The sequence below is a fragment of the Myotis yumanensis genome, unplaced genomic scaffold (genome assembly GCF_028538775.1).
Source record: "Myotis yumanensis isolate MYYU_CA2020_CCGP unplaced genomic scaffold, mMyoYum1.0.hap1 SCAF_5, whole genome shotgun sequence".
Taxonomy (NCBI): Eukaryota; Metazoa; Chordata; class Mammalia; order Chiroptera; family Vespertilionidae; genus Myotis; species Myotis yumanensis.
The window spans coordinates 77960271-77982670 of NW_027223756.1; the positions used below are offsets into that span (position 1 = coordinate 77960271).

The 22400-nt window shown below is 48.4% G+C and overlaps 1 protein-coding gene across 1 annotated transcript; it reads left to right on the forward strand.

The window, feature by feature from the left end:
* The first annotated feature begins 12267 nt into the window (after positions 1-12267).
* Positions 12268-22273, forward strand: ZNF554 (zinc finger protein 554). The gene is given in 9 exon segments (XM_070416965.1): positions 12268-12300; positions 13383-13442; positions 18878-19004; positions 19276-19287; positions 19290-19472; positions 20515-20808; positions 20811-20979; positions 21522-21945; positions 21947-22273. Coding segments are annotated over 9 exon segments (1629 nt in total).
* Positions 22274-22400: the final 127 nt, after the last annotated feature.

Consider the following 22400-nt stretch of genomic DNA (forward strand, 5'->3'; position numbering starts at 1 on the left):
CAGTCAGTGGAGTGAGGGGTCAGGCAGCACCCTGACCCTTCTCCCCAAGGCCCAGGTGGCCTGTTCTTATTGGGGACAACTGCCTGCCCCTCACCCGACTGTCCTCACCAGCCCTGCTGCGGGCCTGGCTGTGGGGTCCCCCCTTATGTAGACCCAGCACAGAGCTCCCTGAACCCACATCTGTATCTTAAACTCTGGGGCAAGTGTTCTCTTGGCTGGGCCTGTCCAGAGCTGGTAGGCACCGAGTGGCCAAGAGGGCTGTGCCTGGAAGGTGGAGGTGACCTGGAAACATTTAAAAAGCCCTGGCCAGTGTGACTTGGTTGGAGCGATGTCCCTGTAAAGGGTTGTGGGTGTGATTCCCGGCCAGGGTGCATACCTAGGTTTCGGGTTTAATACCCCAGCCCCAGTTGGGGTGTGTGCAGGAGGCAACAGATCGATGTTGCTCTCTCAGGTCGACGTTTCTCTCTCTAAAATAACCAATGAACGTGTCCTCCGCTGAGGATTGAAAAATAAAAGGACCAAGCTTTTGTGTTTTACGATGTTGGTAACCTTGTTATACATACTTGCTGGTTGGGGTTTGATGAAATCTGAGCGCACAGGGGCAGGGGCACCTGTGTAGCCCTGGTGGATGGCCTCCAACAGGGCAGCCATTCCAACTGGTGCACCACGAGAATTTTTTTTTTTTAATATATATATTTTATTGATTTTTTTACAGAGAAGAAGGGAGAGGGATAGAGAGTCAGAAACATCGATGAGAGAGATCGATCAGTTGCCTCCTGCACGCCTCCCAGTGGGGATGCGCCCGCAACCAAGATACATGCCCCGACCAGAATCGAACCCGGGACCCCTCAGTCCGCAGTCCGATGCTCTATCCATGAGCCAAACCGGTTCGGCGAGAATTTTTAAAACATGCAACACCTGACTATTTAGTAGAGGCACTGACCTCTTTTCCCTTAGATTGTCAGATTAAAAAATGCAGCAGCCAACACAATAGCCATCTGGTGTGAATGAAACCAAGTTACATCTATTTTTTTTGTCAGATCAGCAAAACAATATTGGTATGCCTCCAATTGTCGTAGTTCGTGTATGTGTGCCGTGAGATGAAAAAGGTTGAAAATAGTGCTCCAGGGGATCAGGTATTAAGGCTGCTGGCCTCCCCATCTCTGCCCCCATCCATGCCAGTCCTGCCCGCACCCCGGCCTTCATGTCCACTCAGCTTTGATCCTTCAGCAGGTTCCCTCCAGCCCTGTTGCTCTCAGGACGCTGGTGCCCTCCAGTAGCTTCACTCCTTTCACGCCTGAAAGAGGCAGGTGGTGCCGTGGGACACGGCGGGACTCAAAACAGGTGTGCCAACACTTGGGGTCTGCGCACGCCATTTCCTCTTCATCCTCCCTGCAGGTGTCACAGGTGGGCCAGCACAGGGTCAGGGCCAGCATCCACTCCTTCCAAGTGTCCTCATCCAACAGTGCCTGCCAAAGCCAGCAGCCGGCAAGGGATGGCTATGTAGGGCCTTCCTGGTGAGGACGGCTCTGTCCCTGCACGAGCAAACTCATCTCGTGAAATGTGAGTTCAATCCAGATGTTGTCAGGTGGTGTGGGGGGTGGGTCCAGCCTGGCCTGGGCAGCAGGGGGTCTGGGTTCAAGTCTCAGAGTGGACTCTTGGGTGAGTGTGGCCCTGGGTGGGCTTCCAGCACGGACTGGGCCCACATGGCTTCCCAGGGCACCAAGTTCGCCTTAACTGTGTAGGGTCACAGGTCAATGCCATACTCATCCTCACGTGCCAGTCTTCCTGTGGGCCTTCCGCCCAGCCCTCTGCAGCCCATGAGGCCAGGGGCCCACTCAATCCACCCAGAGATTACTGTCTAGGGCAGCGGTTCTCAACCTGTGGGTCTCGACCCCTTTGTGGGTCGAATGACCCTTTCTCAGGGGTCTCCTAAGACCATCGGAAAACACATATATAATTACATATTGTTTTTGTGATTAATCACTATGCTTTAATTATGTTCAATTTGTAACAATGAGAGAAACCAAGATGGCGGCATAGGTAAACACCGGAGTTTGCTGCCTCGAACAACCACTTCAAAAATACAACTAAAAGACTGAACGGACATCAACCAGAACCACAGGAAGGCTGGCTGAGGAGAGACTCTTCAACTAGAAGGAAAAACAACAGCATTCCGAGGCTCAGAGGAGGCGCAGTGTGGAAAATTTAAAGGTACGGTGGTGCGGCGGTGCGCGCGCAAAGCGGGCTGGTGGCTGAGGGCGCAGTTGTCGTTTTCAATCAGGAGTGAGTCTCAGACTCTGGGCTACAGATCCGGGCGAGTCTCTAGGGACCCAGACTCAAACGGGAGAAGCGGGACTGTCTGGCTACAGTCCCTCTGCGGTTTGCAGCCCTGCGCAGAGCCATTTGCCGATCGCCTCAGGCAAAGGCTGGATTAGCACCTCCCCAGAGGACTGAAGTTTTCCACACAGCTGATTCCTACAGCCAGTCGGCCTGGTGGTCAAATCCCTCTAGTGTTAACTACAACAATTAAGGCTTGGCTAGAATAAGACTGCGCACAAAGACCACAAGGGGGTGCACCAAGAAAGCATAAAAGATGCGGAGACAAAAAAACATGACAGAAATGGAGGATATGGAGCTAAAAATCGCAATTTTGAGGGCTTGCTATAAACTTGAGCAGAGCCTCACGAAAACTAATGAGACCCTCGATGCTACGATAAAGAAATTAGAAAGTAAGCATACACGGACTGAAATAAAGAATATTATACCCAATAGCAGACCAGAGGAGCACAAGAATCAAACCAAAGATTTGACAAAAAACACCCAACTGGAAAAGCAAAATGAAAAAAGAATCCGAAAGTGTGAAGATAGTGTAAGGAGCCTCTGGGACAGTTTCAAGCGGACCAATATCAGAATTATTGGGGTGCCAGAAGATGAGAGACAGCAAGATATTGAAAACCTATTTCAAGAAATAATGGCAGAAAACTTCCCCCACCTGGTGAAAGAAATGGACTTACAGGTCCAAGAAGCGCAGAGAACCCCAAACAAAAGGAATCCAAAGAGGACCACACCAAGACACATCATAATTAAAATGCCAAGAGCAAAAGACAAAGAGAGAATCTTAAAAGCAGCAAGAGAAAGAGACTCAATTACCTACAAGGGAGTACCCATACGACTGTCAGCTGATTTCTCAACAGAAACGTTGCAGGCCAGACGGGAATGGCAAGAAATATTCAAAGTGCTGAATACCAAGAACCTACAACCAAGACTACTTTATCCAGCAAAGCTATCATTCAGAATTGAAGGTCAGATAAAGAGCTTCACAGACAAGGAAAAGCTAAAGGAGTTCATCACCACTAAACCAGTATTATACGAAATGCTGAACGGTATCCTTTAAGAAGAGGAAGAAGAAAAAGGTAAAGATACAAATTGTGAACAACAAACATGCATCTATCAACAAGTGAATCTAAGAATCAAGTGAATAAATAATCTGATGTACAGAATGAACTGGTGATTATAATGAATCAGGGACACAGAAAGGGAATGGACTGACTATTCTTGGGGGGGAAAGGGGAATGGGAGATTCGGGAAGAGACTGGACAGAAATGGTGCACCTATGGATGAGGACAGTGGGTGGGGGGTGAGGGCGGAGGGTGGGGCGGGAACTGGAAGGAGGGGAGTTATGGGGGGGGGGGGGGAGGAACAAATGTAATCTGAACAATAAAAATTTAATTAAAAAAAAAAATTTGTAACAATGAAATTGGGGGTCACCATAACATGAGGAACTGTATTAAAGGGTCGGGGCATCAGGAAGGTTGAGGACCACTGGGGTAAGGCAACCCCCTCGGTGTGGGCCATCTCCCCGGCCACAGCATTCAGTTAGTTCATGGGGGGGACAAACAGTGCATTAGGGCTGGTGCTGTCGGGACTGTGACTTGTTGGAACTATTTGAAAAAAGAAATTCCTTTTTCACTGGATTTGAAACTGGGCAAATATAAACTGTTGGGCAAACACAGCCACTCAGAGTGAGGCCAGCAGCCCAGAGGGAACCAGAGCCGTGAGGGGCCTCCCCAGGATGCCACCATGTACCTACCTGATCTCGACCCCCCAAGGTCACAGTTAGGAGCCAAATGAATTCCCTTTTGTGCTTAAGACTGAGTGGCAACCCAGAGTTCTGTCCTTGACCTTGTCCCTGCCCTGAGATAGGCAGAAGCTGAAGCTGGACTTGTCAGGGCAGACTGCCCTCTTAGAGAGACCAGGCCGGTAGAGGGGGGCAGTTGGGGGTGACCAGCCTGGCAGGGGGGCAGTAAGGGGTGACCAGGCCAGCGGGAGGGGGGCAGTTAGGAGCAACCAGGCCGGCAGGGAGGAGGCAGTTAGGGGCAATTAGGCTGGTGTGGGGGGGCAGTGAGGGGCAAGTAGGCCAGCGGAGGGGACAGTTGGGGTGACCAGGCTGGTAGAGGGGGGCAGTTAAGGGCGACCAGGTGTCGGGGTCCAACCCCAACGGGTCCAGGGATCCCCAAAGGTGTGGACGGAGTCGGCGAAGAATGAATGACATGGAAACTGGTTTTAGTTCATCAGCATAGCGAGGTTCTCCCTCCAGGATCTCCAGCGAAGTTCTGGTTAGGAACTCCAACCAAGTTCTGGTCAGGATCTCCAACCAAGTTCTGGTGCCATGTTCTCTCGCTAGGTTCTCCAGCCAGGTTCTGGCCTGGATCTCCAGTCAGGTTCTGTCGCCAGGTTCTAGTCTCTAGGCTCTTCAGCCAGGTTCTGTCTAGGTTCTGTCTCTAGGTTCTGTGTAGGATCTCCAGCCAAGTCCTGTCTCTAGGTTCTGTGTAGGATCTCCAGCCAAGTCCTGTCTCTAGGTTCTGTGTAGGATCTCCAGCCAAGTCCTGTCTCTAGGTTCTGTGTAGGATCTCCAGCCAAGTCCTGTCTCTAGGTTCTGTCTCTCTCTAGATTCTGTCTCTAGGTTCTGAGTCTAGGTTCTGTGTCCTGTTGTCTTGTTACATCTGTATCTATACCAGTTGATTTTAATCCTATCAACTTTTATTCCAAAGGTTAGGGTGTTTCTTATCTCCATTCCAGGGAGTAAAGATTATGTAGCTTAAGCATGATTAACTACCCACCTGGCACTTAGTTAAGGGGTTTTATCTCCTCCCTAACTTCAGGGAAAAATCCCTACCTGGGGAAACAACCTTTCTCGGAGAGGTGACCTTGGTTAAAACACATAGCGCTAAGGGGAGCAAACATATCAAGAACAGTATGCCACATACGCCAGGTCCCCCAAAACATACGCTGTGCAGATGTTTCTTCTCTGCAGCGACTGTGTCAAGCAGCAAGGATGGACCGGCTCCCGGCAACCAGGCTGGTAGAGGGGGGCAGTTAAGGGTGACCAGGCCGGTAGAGGGGGGCAGTTGGGGGTGACCAGCCTGGCAGGGGGGCAGTAAGGGGTGACCAGGCCAGCGGGAGGGGGGCAGTTAGGAGCAACCAGGCCGGCAGGGAGGAGGCAGTTAGGGGCGACCAGGCCGGCGGGGGGGGGGGGGGGGGGCAGTTAGGGGTGATCAGGCAGGCAGGCAGGTGAGCGATTAGGAGTTAGCGGTCCAGGATTGTGAGAGGGATGTCCGACTGCCGGTTTAGTCCCAATCCCTGGGATCAGGCTGTTGGACATCCCCTGAGGAGGTCCCAGATTGGAGAGGACGCAGGCCAGGCTGAGGGACACCCCCCACCACCACCTGCAGGAATTTTGTGCACTGAGCCACTAGTCTCATATAAAGCACCAAGTACAAAGAGATCATCTGTTATGATGGAAGAAGCATTGTCAGCATCTCCCAATTTCCAGGGGGACCCCATTTCTTCTCTAATAGAAAACATGCAGCAGATGGCTTGGGCTACTACATATACAAAACTGTGCATACAGGGGTGGGCAACAGTAGGTTTACAGTTCTAATACAAATAAATAATACAGTAATTAATAAATAATAATACAAGAATAAACTGTTTCACATACAACTATAAACCTACTGTTGCCCACCCCTGTAGAGAAAAAGCAAGAGAAATATGGGGGGAGAGAACACATTATGGTTTGGCTCAATGATAATAATATATAATTTTATATATTTATATAGTTTGTTGATAATTATTTTATCTTATTAAATGATTAAATTTTATTATATATTATATTTAATTATGTAATAGTATAATTAGTAATATATAATATATTAATCCAGTTATAGTAGGTTTTTTTAAAAATTTTTTTTACAAATATATTTTATTGATTTTTTTACACTGGGGATGTGTCCGCAACCCAGGTACATGCCCTTGACCGGAATCGAACCTGGGACCCTTGAGTCCGCAGGCCGACGCTCTATCCACTGAGCCAAACCGGTTCCAGCCAGTTATAGTAGTTTTAACAGAATATTAACATAGGTTAATATATTAATAAAATCATTAAAAAAATTTACTGCCATGGATTATATCTTTTTATAATTTTCAAATAAATTGTAATGATAATGATTATTGTTTGAATGGCAAATCTTTATGTCCCAGGCATCTTGTTGAAATTGCGTTTTGCCCTGGCCGGTGTGGCTTGCTTGGCTGGAGTGGCACCCATGCACCAAAAGGGTGGAGGGTTCCATTCGGGTCATGTCACATGCCCAGACTTGAGGTTTGATCCCCGGTGCGGGCGCCTTTGGGAGGCAGGTGACCAGTGTTTCTCAAATACATTGCGTTTTCTTCCTTATTTAAGCACAGGAGGTGCTTGAGCTCGGCCGGTGGATGTGCGCGGCCACAGGCGTAGATATCTCCGCCCAGGAGAGGGCGCTGTGACTCAGTCACGGCTCACGAGGGACTTGGTGTGGCCTTGTGGTGCGCAGGCGCAGTGCCTGGGCGCGCGCACCCGTGCTGCAGCGGGGGGGGGGGGGGTAGGTGGGCGGGGCGAGGGGAATGGGGGCGTCAGCCCGGGAGAAGGAGGGCGGGGCACCCCGAGCGGACTGCACGGAGCGCCTCCTCTGCGGCGGGACGCGCGGGACCCAGTGGCGCCCTAAGAGCCACCTGCGCCCGCACCTGGGGCCGCAGGGTCCGGACACCCGTGTCGGGGCTACGAGGCCATAGGTGGTCGGGGGCGGTTCGGACCCAAACCCTGGTTCCGGGCAAATCCTTGGGTGGACCAGGTCGGGGGCGGGCGGGAGGGGTTTGCGCCACCTGTCACCCTGGAGGCGGCAGGGAGGAGAGTCCGAGAGGCTGGCCGCTGACGAGGCCGCCCAGCTCCCAGCATGGCAGGGTCTGGCCTGAGAAACAGACCCCGAGTCCGGACCGGGAGGAGGGGCGGGGGGCGGGCCGCTGGGAAGTGAGTGAAGTGCCGGCAGTCGAACATCAAAGGGGAGTGGAGGAAACCATCTGCTCTTAAAGGCAGGGGGGGACGCTCTCGGCTACTTGGGCGAGACCAGGTGTTTGCAAGTGAGGGTGACCCTGACCCCCAGGGGACACGGGGCCATGTGTGGGGACATCTGTGGTTGTCCTGAATGAGGGGTGCCCCTGGCCGAGTGTGGGGGTCAGGGATGCCGCTCAACACCCCACACTGTTCAGGACGGCCCCCTCCGAGGGTGACCTGCTCCATGTCCACATTGCGGAGGGAGACTCTGCTCTGCCACCAGCATTGTGGATCCCAGCGGTTCTCAACCTGTGGGTCGCGACCCCTTTGGCAGTCGAACGACCCTTTCACAGGGGTCGCCTAAGACCATCCTGCATATCAGATATTTACATTATAATTCATAACAGTAGCAACATTACATTTATGAAGTAGCAACGAAAATAATTTTATGGTTGGGTCACAACATGAGGAACTGTATTTAAAGGGCCAGACGGTTGAGAACCACTGCCCGGGAAACGTAGCATCCACTCCCTTTATGTCCACACGCGCCTGCCACAGAGTGAGGGGGCAGCTGACCCCGAGCTCACCTGCCTCCCCTTCCCTGCGAGGAAGTCCTCATTGCGCCTTTCTTGTGTCGAAAAGGTGCGTTTCGGTGGTTTAAACATTGAAAGGGAAGATTATGCGCCCGCATGGGGCGGCTCGATGGTTGGAGCCTCTGCCTAGAGCCTCGTTCCGGTTCAAGGCACACACCTAGGTTGCTGGTTCCATTCCCGTTGAGCAGCTGAGTCTGGATTTTTTTTTTTTAAATAAAAAAAGGGGGGAGCCCTAGCGGGTTTGGCTCAGTGGATAGAGCGTCGGCCTGCGTACTCAAGGGTCCCAGGTTTGATTCCGGTCAAGTGCATGTACCTGGGTTGCAGGCACATCCCCAGTAGGGAGTGTGCAGGAGGCAGCTGAATCGATGTTTCTCTCTCATCGATGTTTCTAACTCTCTATCCCTCCCCCTTCCTCTCTGTAAAAAATCAATAAAATATATTTTTAAAAAAGGGGGGGTGGATTAGATTCCCCTTAAAAAATAAAAAAGACAGAAAGAGAAGGTCATGAGCCAGGCACCACAGGCTCCGGAGGGGCAAACTGAGGTACCGGAGGGGATCACCGATCAACCACGAGGGAGGGGGTCCAGTGAACCATGCAAGGGTGAGAGAGTTGGTCCGGAAATGCTAGGAAGGGGATGGAGGTCCTGGGCCCATTGCCTTCTCCAAATACAGCCACATTCCGACATCCTGGGCGTCAGGGTTTCTACATGTGGATTGGGGGGGGGGGGGGGTTACTATTTAGCCCATGACAACAGATATACTGTGTATATACTGCTTATGTACTGTATGTACATATGTGCTTATACATAAATAGAACAAGTTATTTTCCCTTCTTCCCTCCCCTCCAAGAACCCATTTCTAGCACCTTAAGGGTGACAGCACCCCGTTGGGAATGCACCCACGAATGTTAATATTTTTTGTTGTTGTTGTTAATCCTCACCCAAGGATATTTTCCCTATATATTTTTAGAGAGAGTGGAAGGGAGGGAGGGAGGGAGGGTGGGAGGGGTTAAGAGAGGGAGAGAAACATCAGTGTGAGAGAGAAACCTGGATTGGTTGCCTCCCAAGAGGGATGGAATCTGCAATCCAGGCACATGCCCTTGACCAGGAATTAAACCTGAGACACCTGCCCCCCCGCCCCACCCCATGCTCAGGCCGATGCTCTAAACACTGAGCAGCACTGGCTGGGCTAATTTTTTAAAAATATGTTTTTATTGATTTCAGAGAGGAAGGGAGAGGAAGAGAGAGATAGAAACATCAATGATGAGAGAGAATCATTGATCAGCTGCCTCCTGTACGCCCCCTACTGGGATCGAACCTGCAACCTGAGCATGTGCCTGACTGGGAATCAAACTGTGACCTCCTGGTTTATACCACTGAGCCTCACTGGCCGGGCATTTTTTTTTATTATTCCCTTTTCTTTGGCAACCATCAGCTTGTCTATATCTATGGGTCTGTTTCTGTTTTGTTTTGTTTATTCATTTTCTTTGTTGTTGTTTTTAGAGTCCACATATAAGTGAAATCATATGGCATTTGTCCTTCTCTGACTTACGTAGCGTAATACCATTTAGGTCTATTCATGTGGTCGAAAATGGCAAGATTTCATTCTTTTTATGACCTATTCAATTCCATTGTACATATGTATCACCTCTTCTTTATCCAGTTGGCTCATTAATGGACACCTAGGTTGCTAACATATCTTGGCTATTGTAGATAATGCTGCAATGTACATAGGGGTGCATATATCTCTTTTCATTAGTGTGTTTCTTTGGATAAATACCCAGAAGTGGAATTGCTGGGTCATATGGTAGTTCTATTTTTAATGTTTGAGGAACCTCCATACTGTTTTCCATGGTGGCTCCACCAATTTGCAATCCCACCAACAGTGCACGAGGGTTCCCCTTTCTCCACATCCTTGCCCACGCTTGTGGTTAGTTGATTTATTGATGATAACCATTCTGACAGGCGTGAGGTGAGATCTCATGGTGGTTTCAATTTGTATTTTTCTGATGATTAATGATGTTGAGCATGTTTGAACATTTATCAAAACTAAGACATTACTGGTAAACGGAATGGTGGTTACCAGGGCCTGGGGGGCAGGGGGCGGGGAATTGTCAACCAGCAGGCATAAAGTGTCAGTGAATGAGCCCCCGAGATGTGCTGGACAATGTTGTACCTATAGTCAGCAGTCATATATTGTTTACTTACCGTTTGTTAGAGAATAGATCTCATTGTACATGTTATCACGATAAAGTTAAAATAAACCAACTAAGAGATTAACTTGGGTTCTCTTTACTATCAGCTGGACTACAAACTTTATTTCATATTTCACCATATTTCCTGCTCACGTCCTTTTTCTGGTCTGGGAGCCCATGCAGGATCCCATGTAACATTTTCCGTCCTATCTCCATGGGCTCCTCCAGCCTGGATGGTGTCTTTGTCTTTCCTTGTCTTTCATGACCGTGGCACCTTGAAGAGCAGTGGTCAGGGATTTTGTAGGAGGCCCCTCCAACTGAGTTTGATGTTTCCTTATGATTACCCTGAGATTCTGGGTTCTGGGGAAGATATTCCAGAGGTGAGGCGCCCTCTGCCTCATGTCAGGACACCTGATGCCCTCACATCGCTGATGACGTTAACCTGGGTCACCTGGGGAAGGAGGGCCCTGTCAGGAGTCTCCACAACATAGTTAGCTTTGCCCCTTGACCGGCGCTGTTCACTGGAAGCCAGTCGCTGAGTCAGTCCACCCTGAAGGGGAAGGAGGTTAGGTCCACCTCCTGGAGGAAGGTGTGTTGAAGAATTTTCAGTCACATGTTTAAACTATGACGGTAACTAATAAATATTTTGGGGGCACGACTTTGAGCTCTGTAGATGTCCTGCTTCTCCTTGGAGTCTCACCGGTCACAAAGCTCACATCCATACGTCTTGTCTGCAGGAATTCTTGCTGGGGTGTCCCTGTGCTGATCATCTGTGTCTGAGGGGGTGATTTATTTATTTTTAATCCTCACCTGAGGGTATTTTTCTATTAATTTTTGCAGAGAGTGGAAGAGAGAGGGAAAGGCAAGAGGAATATCGATGTGAGAGAAACACATCGAATAGTTGCCTACTGCATGCACCCTGACCAGAGCCTGGGCCTGGGAGAAGCCTGCAACCAAGATACGTGCCCTTTACTGGAATTGAACTCAGGTCCCTTCGGTTCGCAGGCCAATGCTCTATCCACTGAGCCAAACTGGCTAGGGCTGAGGGGCCGATTTTTGAAGGTTTCATCTGTGAATACAGATCACGCCCACAGGAGGTGTTCAGTACACAGCCCCTATTTCTTACTCAGGAGTCTGGGTGAGGGTTTGCTGTTTATATCACCAAGAGCAGGCGGAAGTTCCCTCATGGTGAGCGAGGACAAAGCAGGACTGTCTCCGGGTTTTGTCAACCAGAACCAGAGCCAGACAGTCATCAGAGCAGTAGAAACCAATTCAAATCAGGAGCTCCTGCAATGGGAGAAGAGAGCTTAGTGTAGACCTGGGCCCAACTCCAAGTACAGTGTGACAAGCGGTGACTTACAGCCAACGAGTAGGTGGGTCAGTGGATGGGAAATTGCTAAGGGGAAATATCAGGGGGATTCTGGCTACACCACCTAACAGGATTCCTGCTACAGGCGGGGCAATCGAACATTGCCTGGGTGGGTGGGTGGGTGGTGAGGAACTGTATTAGGTATCAAGAGTGATTGGATATGGCCCAGTTGGCGTGGCTCAGTGGTTGAGTGTCGATCCATGAACCAGGAGTCATGGTTAGATTCCTGGTCAGGGCTCATGCCCGGGTTGCAGGCTCAATCCCCAGTGTGGGGTGTGCAGGAGGCAGCCAATCAATGATTCTCTCTCATCGTTGATCTTTCTCCCTCCCTCTCCCTCCTCTCTGAAATCAATAAAAATCCTATATAATAAAAGCCTAGTATGCAAATTGTCCTTTCCACTGGGAATTCGACAGGGAGTTCAACTGGGAGTTTGACCAGGGGGCAGGGCCAGCAGCGGCAGTGGCAGGCAGCCGGGGGAAAGGAGGCCAGCTGCTGCTAGGGACCCTAACCATGCACGAATTTTGTGCACTGGGCCTCTAGTATATTATATATATAAAAAAGAGTGATCATATAGGGAAGATGAAGGATTCTTGATTAACCACCTTAGCAGAATTCTTCCTAAAATTGGGCCTGACTAAAGTATGCTCAAGGAGAGAGCCCTGTCACTGAGCAGAGGTACCAGGATCACCTCTTTCCCTGAAAGGGACATGAGTCCTGCGGGCATGCGGGAGCTTCGAGTTTCCCATGGGCTTCCAGGGCCATGTGTTCCCGTTTCTCGTAAGTAACACGGGACAAGCCCATCTGGATGCTTCCTGCTGCGGGGCCAGAGCGGTTTGGCAGAAGATAGTCCAGAGGCGATTAGGGAGAAGCCAGGAAGGAGAGAGGAATCTGAGACATGCAAGGGGTGGGCGCACCTGTGAGGGTCACAAAGGAGCCTTTCAGAATGTGGGTCCAGGAGGTTATACGGGGCTGAATGGTGTCCCCCTAAGTTCACATCTACAATGTGACTGTCCAGTTGACTCTTTTTTGTTTGTTTGTTTAATCCTCACCCGAGGATATTTTTCCCATTGGTTTTTTTAAAAATATATTTTATTGATTTTTTACAGAGAGGAAGGGAGAGGGATAGAGAGTTAGAAACATCGATGAGAAAGAAACACCGATCAGCTGCCTCCTGCACACCCCCCACTGGGGAGGTGCCCGCAACCCAGGTACATGCCCTTGACCGGAACCGAACCTGGGACCTTTCAGTCCACAGGCCGACGCTCTATCCACTGAGCCAAACCGGTTTCGGCATTTTTCCCATTGGTTTTTAGGGAGAGTGGGAGAGAAGGAGGAAGAGGGGAAGAGAGCGGGGGAGGAGGAGAGAAGAGAGAGAAAGAGAGAGAGAGAGAGAGAGAGAGATGTGAGAGAAACACATCAATTGGTTGCCTCCTGCATGCTTCCCCACCTGGGATCGGACCTGCAACCTTTCGGTGCGCAGGCCAACGTTCTAGCCATTGAGCACACCAGCCAGGGCTATCCAGTTGACTCTTGAACAACATGGGTTTGAACTGTGTGGGTCCACTTTTCTATGGGTCTTAAAAAATAAATACATACACTTCTGTAAATGTAATTTAACAGAAGATTTTATTTTTTGTAGCTTTATTATGAGAATAGAGTACAGAATACATATAACATACAAAATCCGTGTTAATTGACTTAATCAGTAAGTCTTCTGATCAACAGTGGGCTATCAGTTAAGTTTTTGAGGAGTCAAAAGTTACACACTGACTTTTGACTGACGGAGGACAGGTTCTGGGGCTTGGGGACAGGCCTGGGTCTGGACTTCTTCGTACCTTTCTGCAGCTCTGTCTGCCCAGAAACCTGCATTTTGCCAAGAAGAGAGAATGGCTGCTGGGTGCCTGCTCCCCTGGCCCCAGGTGAGTGGAAACTTCCTCCTACCCTAAAAGGCACCCAGTGTGTCTGCAGAGAACATACACTGAGTGGCCAGATTATTATGACCACCTGACATTTGTAGGCAAATTAGCTATAATTTCGCGCTGAAGTTGCTAGAGGGCCAGACCATTATAAATAGGGAAGCAGGTTGTTTTCCACGACAGTAGAAGTGATTTTTTTCTGAAGATATGGGTAAACAAAGCGATTTAACAGCCTTTGAACGTGGGATATATTTGAACGTGAGTGGTCAGATTATTATGACCACCCCATCAGTACTTAAAAGGTGAGGCGAGGAATCTGACAGCATGCCTGATGAATAGCACTGTCCAGTTCTGTGAGATTTGATGGTTGTGGAACCAGCTGTCTGATGGCTCTTTTAACTTCGTCCCACAAATGCTCAATTGGATTGAGATCTGGTGATTGTGGGGGCCACCTGTGCAAGGTAAAGTCTCCCTCATGTTCTTGAAACCACTCCTGCACAATACGAGCACCGTGGCATGGCGCATTGTCTTGTTGGAAGAAGCCATCTCCATTGGGATACGCCATCAACATGATAGGATGAACCTGATCAGCAACGATACTTAGGCATGTTGTGCTATTCAGACATTGTTCCACATGAATTAAAGGGCCCAAATCATGCAAGGAAAACATGCCCCAAACCATAACACTGCCCCCACCAGCTTGAAGGGTTATACTCATGCATGTGGGGTGCATGCTTTCATGCTGTTTCTGCCAAATTCTCACTCTGCCATCTGCATGATGCAACTGGAAATGTGGTTCATTGGACCACATGACTTTTTTCCAATGCTCGACTGTCCAATCCTTGTGTTCCTGTGCGAATTGGAGACGTTTTATCTCGGTAACTGCAGACAGCAAAGGTGTTCGAACAGGCCTTTGGCTTCCATATCCCATACGATGCAGTGTATGGCTAATTTGCCTACAAACGTCAGGTGGTCATAATAATCTGGCCACTCAGTGTACACCAGGAATAAGTTCCTTGTTAGAGAAGGGAACACCCTTGCTATGCGGGGAAGGAGAGAGAATCCCATGAGTACGTGGGTCCAGCTTCTCGTGCTTCTTGTAAGCACAAGGAGTGACGGGAACTGTATCCGCACGCCTTTCCCCATGAGACCTGTGCTTCATCCCTAGGCCGGGAGCGCCTCTGAGACCTGTAGGCCACACCTTCACCCATAGAGGGGGTAAGGCTGCCCAGGAAAGCACCATCTTCTTTACTTAAAAAATGTTTAGTTGCGGTAAAATACATATAACATAAAATTCACCATTTTAATCATTGTTAAGTGCACAGCTCCATGGCATAAGCACCACCGCTCATCCCCAAAACGCTCTCATCTTCCCAAACGGAAACCCTGTCTGCATTAAATGCTGGCTCTCCCTCCCCACCCCCAGGCCCTGGCTCCCACCATTCTTCCTCCTGTCTCTATGGATCTGACTCCTCTAGGGACCTCCCCTGAGTGGAATCAGTTTTGCCCTTTTGTATCTGACTTATTTCACTCAGCATAAAGTCCGCAAGGCTCATCTACATTGTAGCAGGTGGAAGAATTTCCTTCCTTTCTTAAAAAACATTGATTTCGGAGAGAGAGAGGAAGGGAGAGATCGAAACATCGATTTGCTATTCCACCCATTTATGCATTTATTGGTTGATTCTTTGTATGTGCCCTGACCAGGGATCGAACCCAAAACCTTGGCATACCAGGGTGATGCTCTAACCAACTGAGCTACTGGGCCAGGGCCTTAGAGCAGTGATGGCGAACCTTTTGAGCTGGGCGTGTCAGCATTTTGAAAAACCCTAACTTAACTCTGGTGCCGTGTCACATATAGAAATTTTTTTTTTAAATATATTTTTATTGATTTTTTACAGAGAAAAAGGAAGAGGGACAGAGAGTTAGAAACATCGATGAGAGAGATTGATCAGCTGCCTCCTGCACGCCCCTACTGGGGATGTGCCCGCAACCAAGGTACATGCCCTTGACCGGAATGGAACCTGGGACCCTTGAGTCCGAAGGCCGACGCTCTATCCACTGAGCCAAACCGGTTCGGCTATAGAAATTTTTTGATATTTGCAACCATAGTAAAACGAAGACTTATATTTTTGATATGTATTTTATATATTTAAATGCCATTTAACAAAGAAAAATCAACCAAAAAAAATGAGTTCGCGTGTCACCTCTGTCACGCGTGTCATAGGTTCGCCATCACTGCCTTAGAGTGTGTTTCCTTTTTAAGGCTGAATAAGCCTTTTGAAAGCTAGGGCCAGCTGCGTTTAATAGTGAGACTGCCTTACTAAGGCATGTCTATCAGAAGGGTGAGGGGGGCAGCAGATCTGTCAGGAGTGGTGAACAGGGTGCCCTCCCCTCCCCTGCAGCTTTGGGCGGCAGCCACAAGTCAGGAACACAATTGGTCTCCTTACCAGAAATACAGAGCTGTCAGAACGGAGGGGGTTTAGGGGCTGGGTGAAAAGGGTAAAGGGATTAAGCAAAAACAAAACAAAAACCAACTCATAGATATAAACAACAGCATGGTGATTACCAGCAGCACGGGGTGGGGTGGGGGGGGGAAGGGGAGGAAAGAGATAGAAGAGGATAAAGGGCAGATAAATGGTGATGGAGGCGAGTTGACATAGGGTGGCGGACACACAATACAATATACAGATGATGTGTTATAGAATTGTATTCCTGGAACCTATATAATTTTATTAACCATGTCACCCCAATACATTCAATTTAAACATGTAAATTAAAAAAGAAATACAGAGGATCCAAAAGCTGGGTTTCAGGCGGTCCCCTGGGAGTGTTTGTAAGTGACCCAGATGCCCCAGCCAGCACCCATGATGTTGTCATAGTTAGACCTCCCCCCCCCCCCGCCCCCCCGCCCCAGTCATCCTAGGTCTGCACTGTCCCTGAGCCACAGTCCTGGTCATCATGCCTGTGTCCGCTGCCACACTTCATAGTAATTTTATTGTACATCACATGCAATAGCCACAAAATACAACACCGTTACAACTTTTCCCCTTTTTATTTACTTTTATCAACTTTGCAGTGAGCAACTTTGGGTTAACACTGAAGCACCTGGAAGAAACCAGCTGGAATGAGGCAGGCAGGGTAGGAGGGAGGCTGGGGCGGGAGTGGGGTAGGGGTGGGGGGGGTGGGGGTGGGGGGCGAGGTTGCAGCTGCAGCTCCCTGAGAATAGGCTGCCTTTTTTATGCCACCCAGGGAACTAGTTTAACCCTTTTTCCTCTTGCCGGGGAATGAGCAACAGAAATGTTGAATATTTTGGGGTCTACTTCAAAGTTCACCTTTGGGAATATTTGAGCCCTTTCTTTTTCTCTTCTTACCTTTTTTTTTTTAAAATGTAGTTTATTGATTTTTTACAGAGAAGAAGGGAGAGGGATAGAGAGTTAGAAACATTGATGAGAGAGAAACATCTATCAGCTGCCTCCTGCACAACCCCTACTAGTACATGCCCTTGACCTGAATCGAACGTGGGACCCTTCAGTCCTCAGGCCGATGCTCTATCCACTGAGTCAAACCGGTTAGGGCTCTTCCCACCTTTTTTTTTTTTTTTAAATCCTCCCACTTCAGTCAGAATGGCCAAAAACAACCAGGGCATCTAACACACCCACTTTCCTGGAGGTGGATCTAAAATTTTTAAATTCCATGGGTAATTTTTACCTTTGGAGATAGCACCCACCATAGCCAGCCAGGCACTAAATATTCATCATACCCCGCCCCTTCACCCCTCCTTTTCCCAAACAATGCTCTCCACATATTCCAGTGAGTCAGTGGGGGGCTAGCAAACCCCACTTCCTGCTCCCTCTGTGCCTTGCAATGTGTAACTCCAAGTTATGGCAGCAGAGAGAACCAGTCTCTACCCAACTCAAGTGTGGAATGATGGTCCCTTTGATTGCGCAGGGTTGCTAGGTATGGCTTCTAGGGCAGTGGTTCTCAACCTTGGCTGCACATTAGAATCACCTGGGAATCTTTTTAAAATCCTGATTTCTGGGCCTCATCCTCCGGAAATTCTGTTTCTTTGTTATGGGGTGGGGCCACAACATTAGTAACAAAGAAACAATTTCCGGAGGGTGAGGCCCAGAAATCAGGATTTTAAAAAGATTCCCAGGTGATTCTAAAGTGCAGCCAAGGTTGAGAACCACTGTTCTAGGGTCTCTGACATTATCAATAACAGGTGCCTCGCCCTAACCGGTTTGGCTCAGTGGATAGAGCATTGGCCTGCGGACTGAAGGGTCCCAGGTTCGATTCTGGTCAAGGGCATGTACCTTGGTTGCAGGCATATATCCAGTGGGGGGTGTGCAGGAGGCAGCTGATCGATGTTTCTCTCTCATCGATGGTTCTCTCTATCCCTCTCCCTCTCTGTAAAAAATCAATAAAATATATATTTTTTAAAAATAACAGGTGCCTCACCAGCATGAAGTGATTTGCAGCGGGCTGGGACGGCCATGGCATACTCAGCCCCAGGGCGCCTTATGTGCCACGCCAGCTCAGCCAGGTTCAGTGACCCTGAGTGGAGGCGGTGAAGGATTAGAAAAGACAGACAAGAGAAGAAAGCTGGGTCTTGGTGGGACAATGCCCTCTCGGATGGAGAGAGACAGCGCCCCGGACTACAAGCCGTGTCTTTATTTTATAGCCAGATTCCAGGAGGCAAAGTAAGGGCGTGGTTAAGATGCTTACAACATTCTCGTGGGTTTTGATCCTACTCAATTACATGCACCTGAACTCTATCAAGCCCACATCACTCAGGCACGTGGGGCCACGTATTCGGACCGTAGGTTCAAGCTTACAACTATAACTGTTGGCTATAATTGTGCTGGGAGGGCTCTGCCCTCCAAGCTGGGACTTGCACATGGCCCTGAGAGGACTGTGCTCTCTCATTAGTCCAAGACTTGAACCTGTCCAACACTGCTGCTCTCCACACTGATTAGCCCTCACTACAACCTTGTGAGGTTGAAATGGTTCTTCCCATTGAACAGGTGAGGAGGCCATTTCCTGGAAAAGTCAGCAATACACCTAATTGCCCATAACCATGGAGTGGCATAGTCACAGACCTACAGATTTATTTATTTTTAATAAACAGGATACGATTCTCAAGGGGAAATGTCATACTTACAGATTTAGAAGCACCAGTTCAATAAGAAATGGGCAAAATCTTTCCATCAGACTTGTGTGATGTTTCTCCTGGCCGTGTGAACAGTGGGCTCGAGGTCTGCACATCCCTGTGATTGTAAGGCAAAGACTGGGACCCACAAGATGCCAGCAGATAGACTCTGACTTCTGGACTTTACACCCTGCTCCATATGACTCCCTGGTGCCACCATCCTCGGTCCTCCTCCTGTAAAAATGGGTGGCGGTGTCGCTTCTTGAGCAGAACTTTTGTGATCTTTTAGGAGTTAGTGACCTCCCAGGATGTGGCCATGGACCTCTCCCAGGAGGAATGGGAGCTGCTGGATGGTGCTCAGAGGAAGCTCTGCAGAGAGGTGATGCTGGCGACCTGCAGGAGCCTGGCCTCACTGGGTGAGGACAGTGTTATTCATTCCCGGGCTCAGCAGGTCATGCTCATTTAGCATCTACTGTGTGTCGAGAGCTATGTTGGGAAGAGGGGATTTATTGTTGTTCTGTTTGCATTTCCCTAGCAACTAATGATGGTGAGCATCTTTTCATGGGCTTGTTGGCCACTTATAGGTCTTTAGGGGAAATGTTGAGATCCACAATATTTTAATTTAGAAAATAGAAATTTTAGCTGGGTCAGCATGCCACTTCTCCAGCATGCTCTTGTCTCTTTCAGAAGCCTCGGAAAACCTGATATGGTCATCGAGGATGGTACATTTCCCCCAGCACAAATCTTTCAAGACACCAGCTTTTTCCTATGGAGAGGGTGTTCACTCTTTCGGCCACAGGTGTCTTTTCACTTGGAGCAAGGAGAAGCCATGTTGATGGTGGTGGTGGTGTGTGTGTGTGTCGGGGCGGGGGGGGGGGGGGGTGGTTCCCCAAGCCTCCTGTCCAGGTGAGAACCAAGCAGACTTGAGCCATTGGGATGGAGGCAGTGTCTTGGGGATTGTAGGTCAGAGATCTCTCCACAGAGGCCCTTAATTGTATGGGGAGAAGGCCTAGGTCAGTGATGGCGAACCTATGACATGTGTGTCAGAGGTGACATGCGAACTCATTTTTTTGGTTGATTTTTCTTTGTTAAATGGTATTTAAATATATAAAATAAATATCAAAAATATAAGTCTTTGTTTTACTATGGTTGCAAATATCAAAAATTTTCTATATGTGACACGGCACCAGAGTTAAACTAGGGTTTTTCAAAATGCTGACACGCTGAGCTCAAGAGGTTCGCCATCACTGATCTAGGTCTTCGGTGGCACTCTCTCAGATGCCTTCAGTTCATCCTCCAGCAACACTCACCTTGCACATACTACCATCTCCTCTTGGGTGCAGAGGAAAGAACATCCCCTTTCCTTCATGAAGCCATTCTATCTGTGTTTCTAGTTACATCTCCTACCTCTCTCCTTTCTTGATAATTCTTTCTCTCTGACATTTTTAAAAATATATTTTATTGATTTTTTACAGAGAGGAAGGGAAATGGATAGAGAATTAGAAACATCAATCAGCTGCCTCCTGCACACTCCCTACTGGGGATGTGCCTGCAACCAAGGTACATGCCCTTGACCGGAATCGAACCTGGGACCCTTCAGTCCGCAGGCCGACGCTCTATCCACTGAGCCAAACCGATTAGGGTCTCTGACATTCTTATTCCCCCCTTTTTTATAGAGCAATTCTTGTACAATTACATTTTCTCCATTTCCACCATTGTCAAACTTTTCCCACTGCATCCTGTCCCAGCACACCATCTTACCCATCTCTCACTTTCCTGTCCTTCCCCCGTGTTGAAAGTTGATACTTGAACATGAATCCACATGTGCCTTGTATATATTGGAAGTACTTCTGTCCCACCATTCTTAAGTTAGAAATTTTATTCCTTTTTTATTTTTATTTTTTTGGTCCCCTCAATTAACTTTAGATTGGGAGATTGGACTAAAAAGCCAAGAGTCAATTTACAAGAAGGTGGAAGAACCATCTGGTGGTATGAATATGATAAAGCTCTCCAGAGAAGACTGGGGATGTGGTCACCTGGAGGAGAACCAGGAAGACCTCCAGAGGCGGTTGAGGCAAGTGGTATACATCCAATTAAAGGCATTTGCTCTAGAGAAGGCTACTGCCTGGCATGAATTTGGGATAAACCATAATGCGAGCACAGACCTTGTTTTATCACAGGGAGGTTCTGTAGAAAAACACCTCCATGACTGTGGCCTAGATATGAGTGTTTGGTAACAAGTCCATACTTAAACCATCATCAGATGCGATACACAGACCAGAGACTCTGTGACAGTAATGAATGTGGGAAAGACCTCAGCCAAAATTGTCCCCTTAGGCAACACAAAAGAACTGAAACGTCCACATATGTAGAAAGTGGGAAATTGCTGGGGTCCAATCCCAGCAGGTCCAGGGGTCCCCAAAGGTGTGGACGGAGTCGGCGAAGAAGGAATGACACAAAGACAGCCTTCAGTTGGTCAGCAGCCTAGTCAGGACCTATAGCCAGGATCTCCAGCCAAAGTTCTGGTCAGAGTTCTGGTCAGGAACTGATGAGGATCTGACGTTTATTGTCTTATTACATCCGTATTTATACCAGCCGATTCCAATCCCGTCAATTTCTATTACAAGGGTTAAGGTGTTTCTCATCTCCATTCCAGGGAGTAAAGACCATGTAGCTTAATTACCCACCTGGCACTTAATTAAGGGGTTGTATCCCCTCCCTAACCTCAGGGAAAGATCCCCACCTGGGGAAACAACCTTTCTCGGAGAGGTGGCCTTGGTTAAAACACATGGCGCTAAAGGGAGCAAACATATTAAAAACAGTATGCTACATACGCCAGGTCCACTGAAACACATGCTGTGCAGATGCCTCTTTCCTGCAGCGACTGCGTCAAGCAGCAAGGATGGACCGGCCTCTGGCAGGAAATCATTTAGTCATGATATAACTTTTACAATACATAGCAAAACTAATGCGGTGAAGAAACCCTATGAATGTTTCCAGCGTGGGAAAGTGTTTAACTGGAGGCATTCACTGAGTGAACACCAGAGAATTCATACAAGAGAGAGACCATATGAATGTCAGGAATGTGGGAGGACCTTTACACACCGCTCAACCCTCACTCGACATTTGAGAACTCATACTGGAGAGAAGCCCTATGTGTGCAGTGAATGTGGGAAAGCCTCCAATAGGATTTCATCTCTTACCCAGCATCAGAGGATTCACACAGGGGAAAAGCCCTATAAGGGCAAAGACTGTGGAAAATCCTTCTGCCAGAGTTCTTATCTGATCTTGCACAAGCGAACACATACTGGTGAGAAGCCCTATGAATGTAATGAATGTGGGAAGGCCTTCAGCGACTAATGGCTCATCACTTAACCAGCACGAGCAAACTCACACTGGCACGAACCCCTATGAATGCAATCAATGTGTAAGAGCCTTTAGCCAGAGGTCCTCCCTGCTTAGGCATGAGAGAACTCACACTGGAGAGAAACCATATCACTGTAGCAAATGTGGAAAAGCATTCGGCCAGAGTTCTTCCCTTGTCACTCACCATAAAATTCACACCAGTAAAAAAACAAAAACATACACTATAAAATCATTGACTGTGGGAAAGCTTTTTAATAAGAGCAGCCACTTTATTGCATTTCAGAGCTTTCTTGCTTCCCTGTACAATACATTTTGTTAGCACTCTACCAAATAAATATGGTTAGACATTGCCCTTCTGATGTCCTACTTGAAAATAAATAGGCTTATGCCACATTCTTTTAAAAAAATATATATATTTTCCCTGACCAGTTTGGCTCAGTGGATAG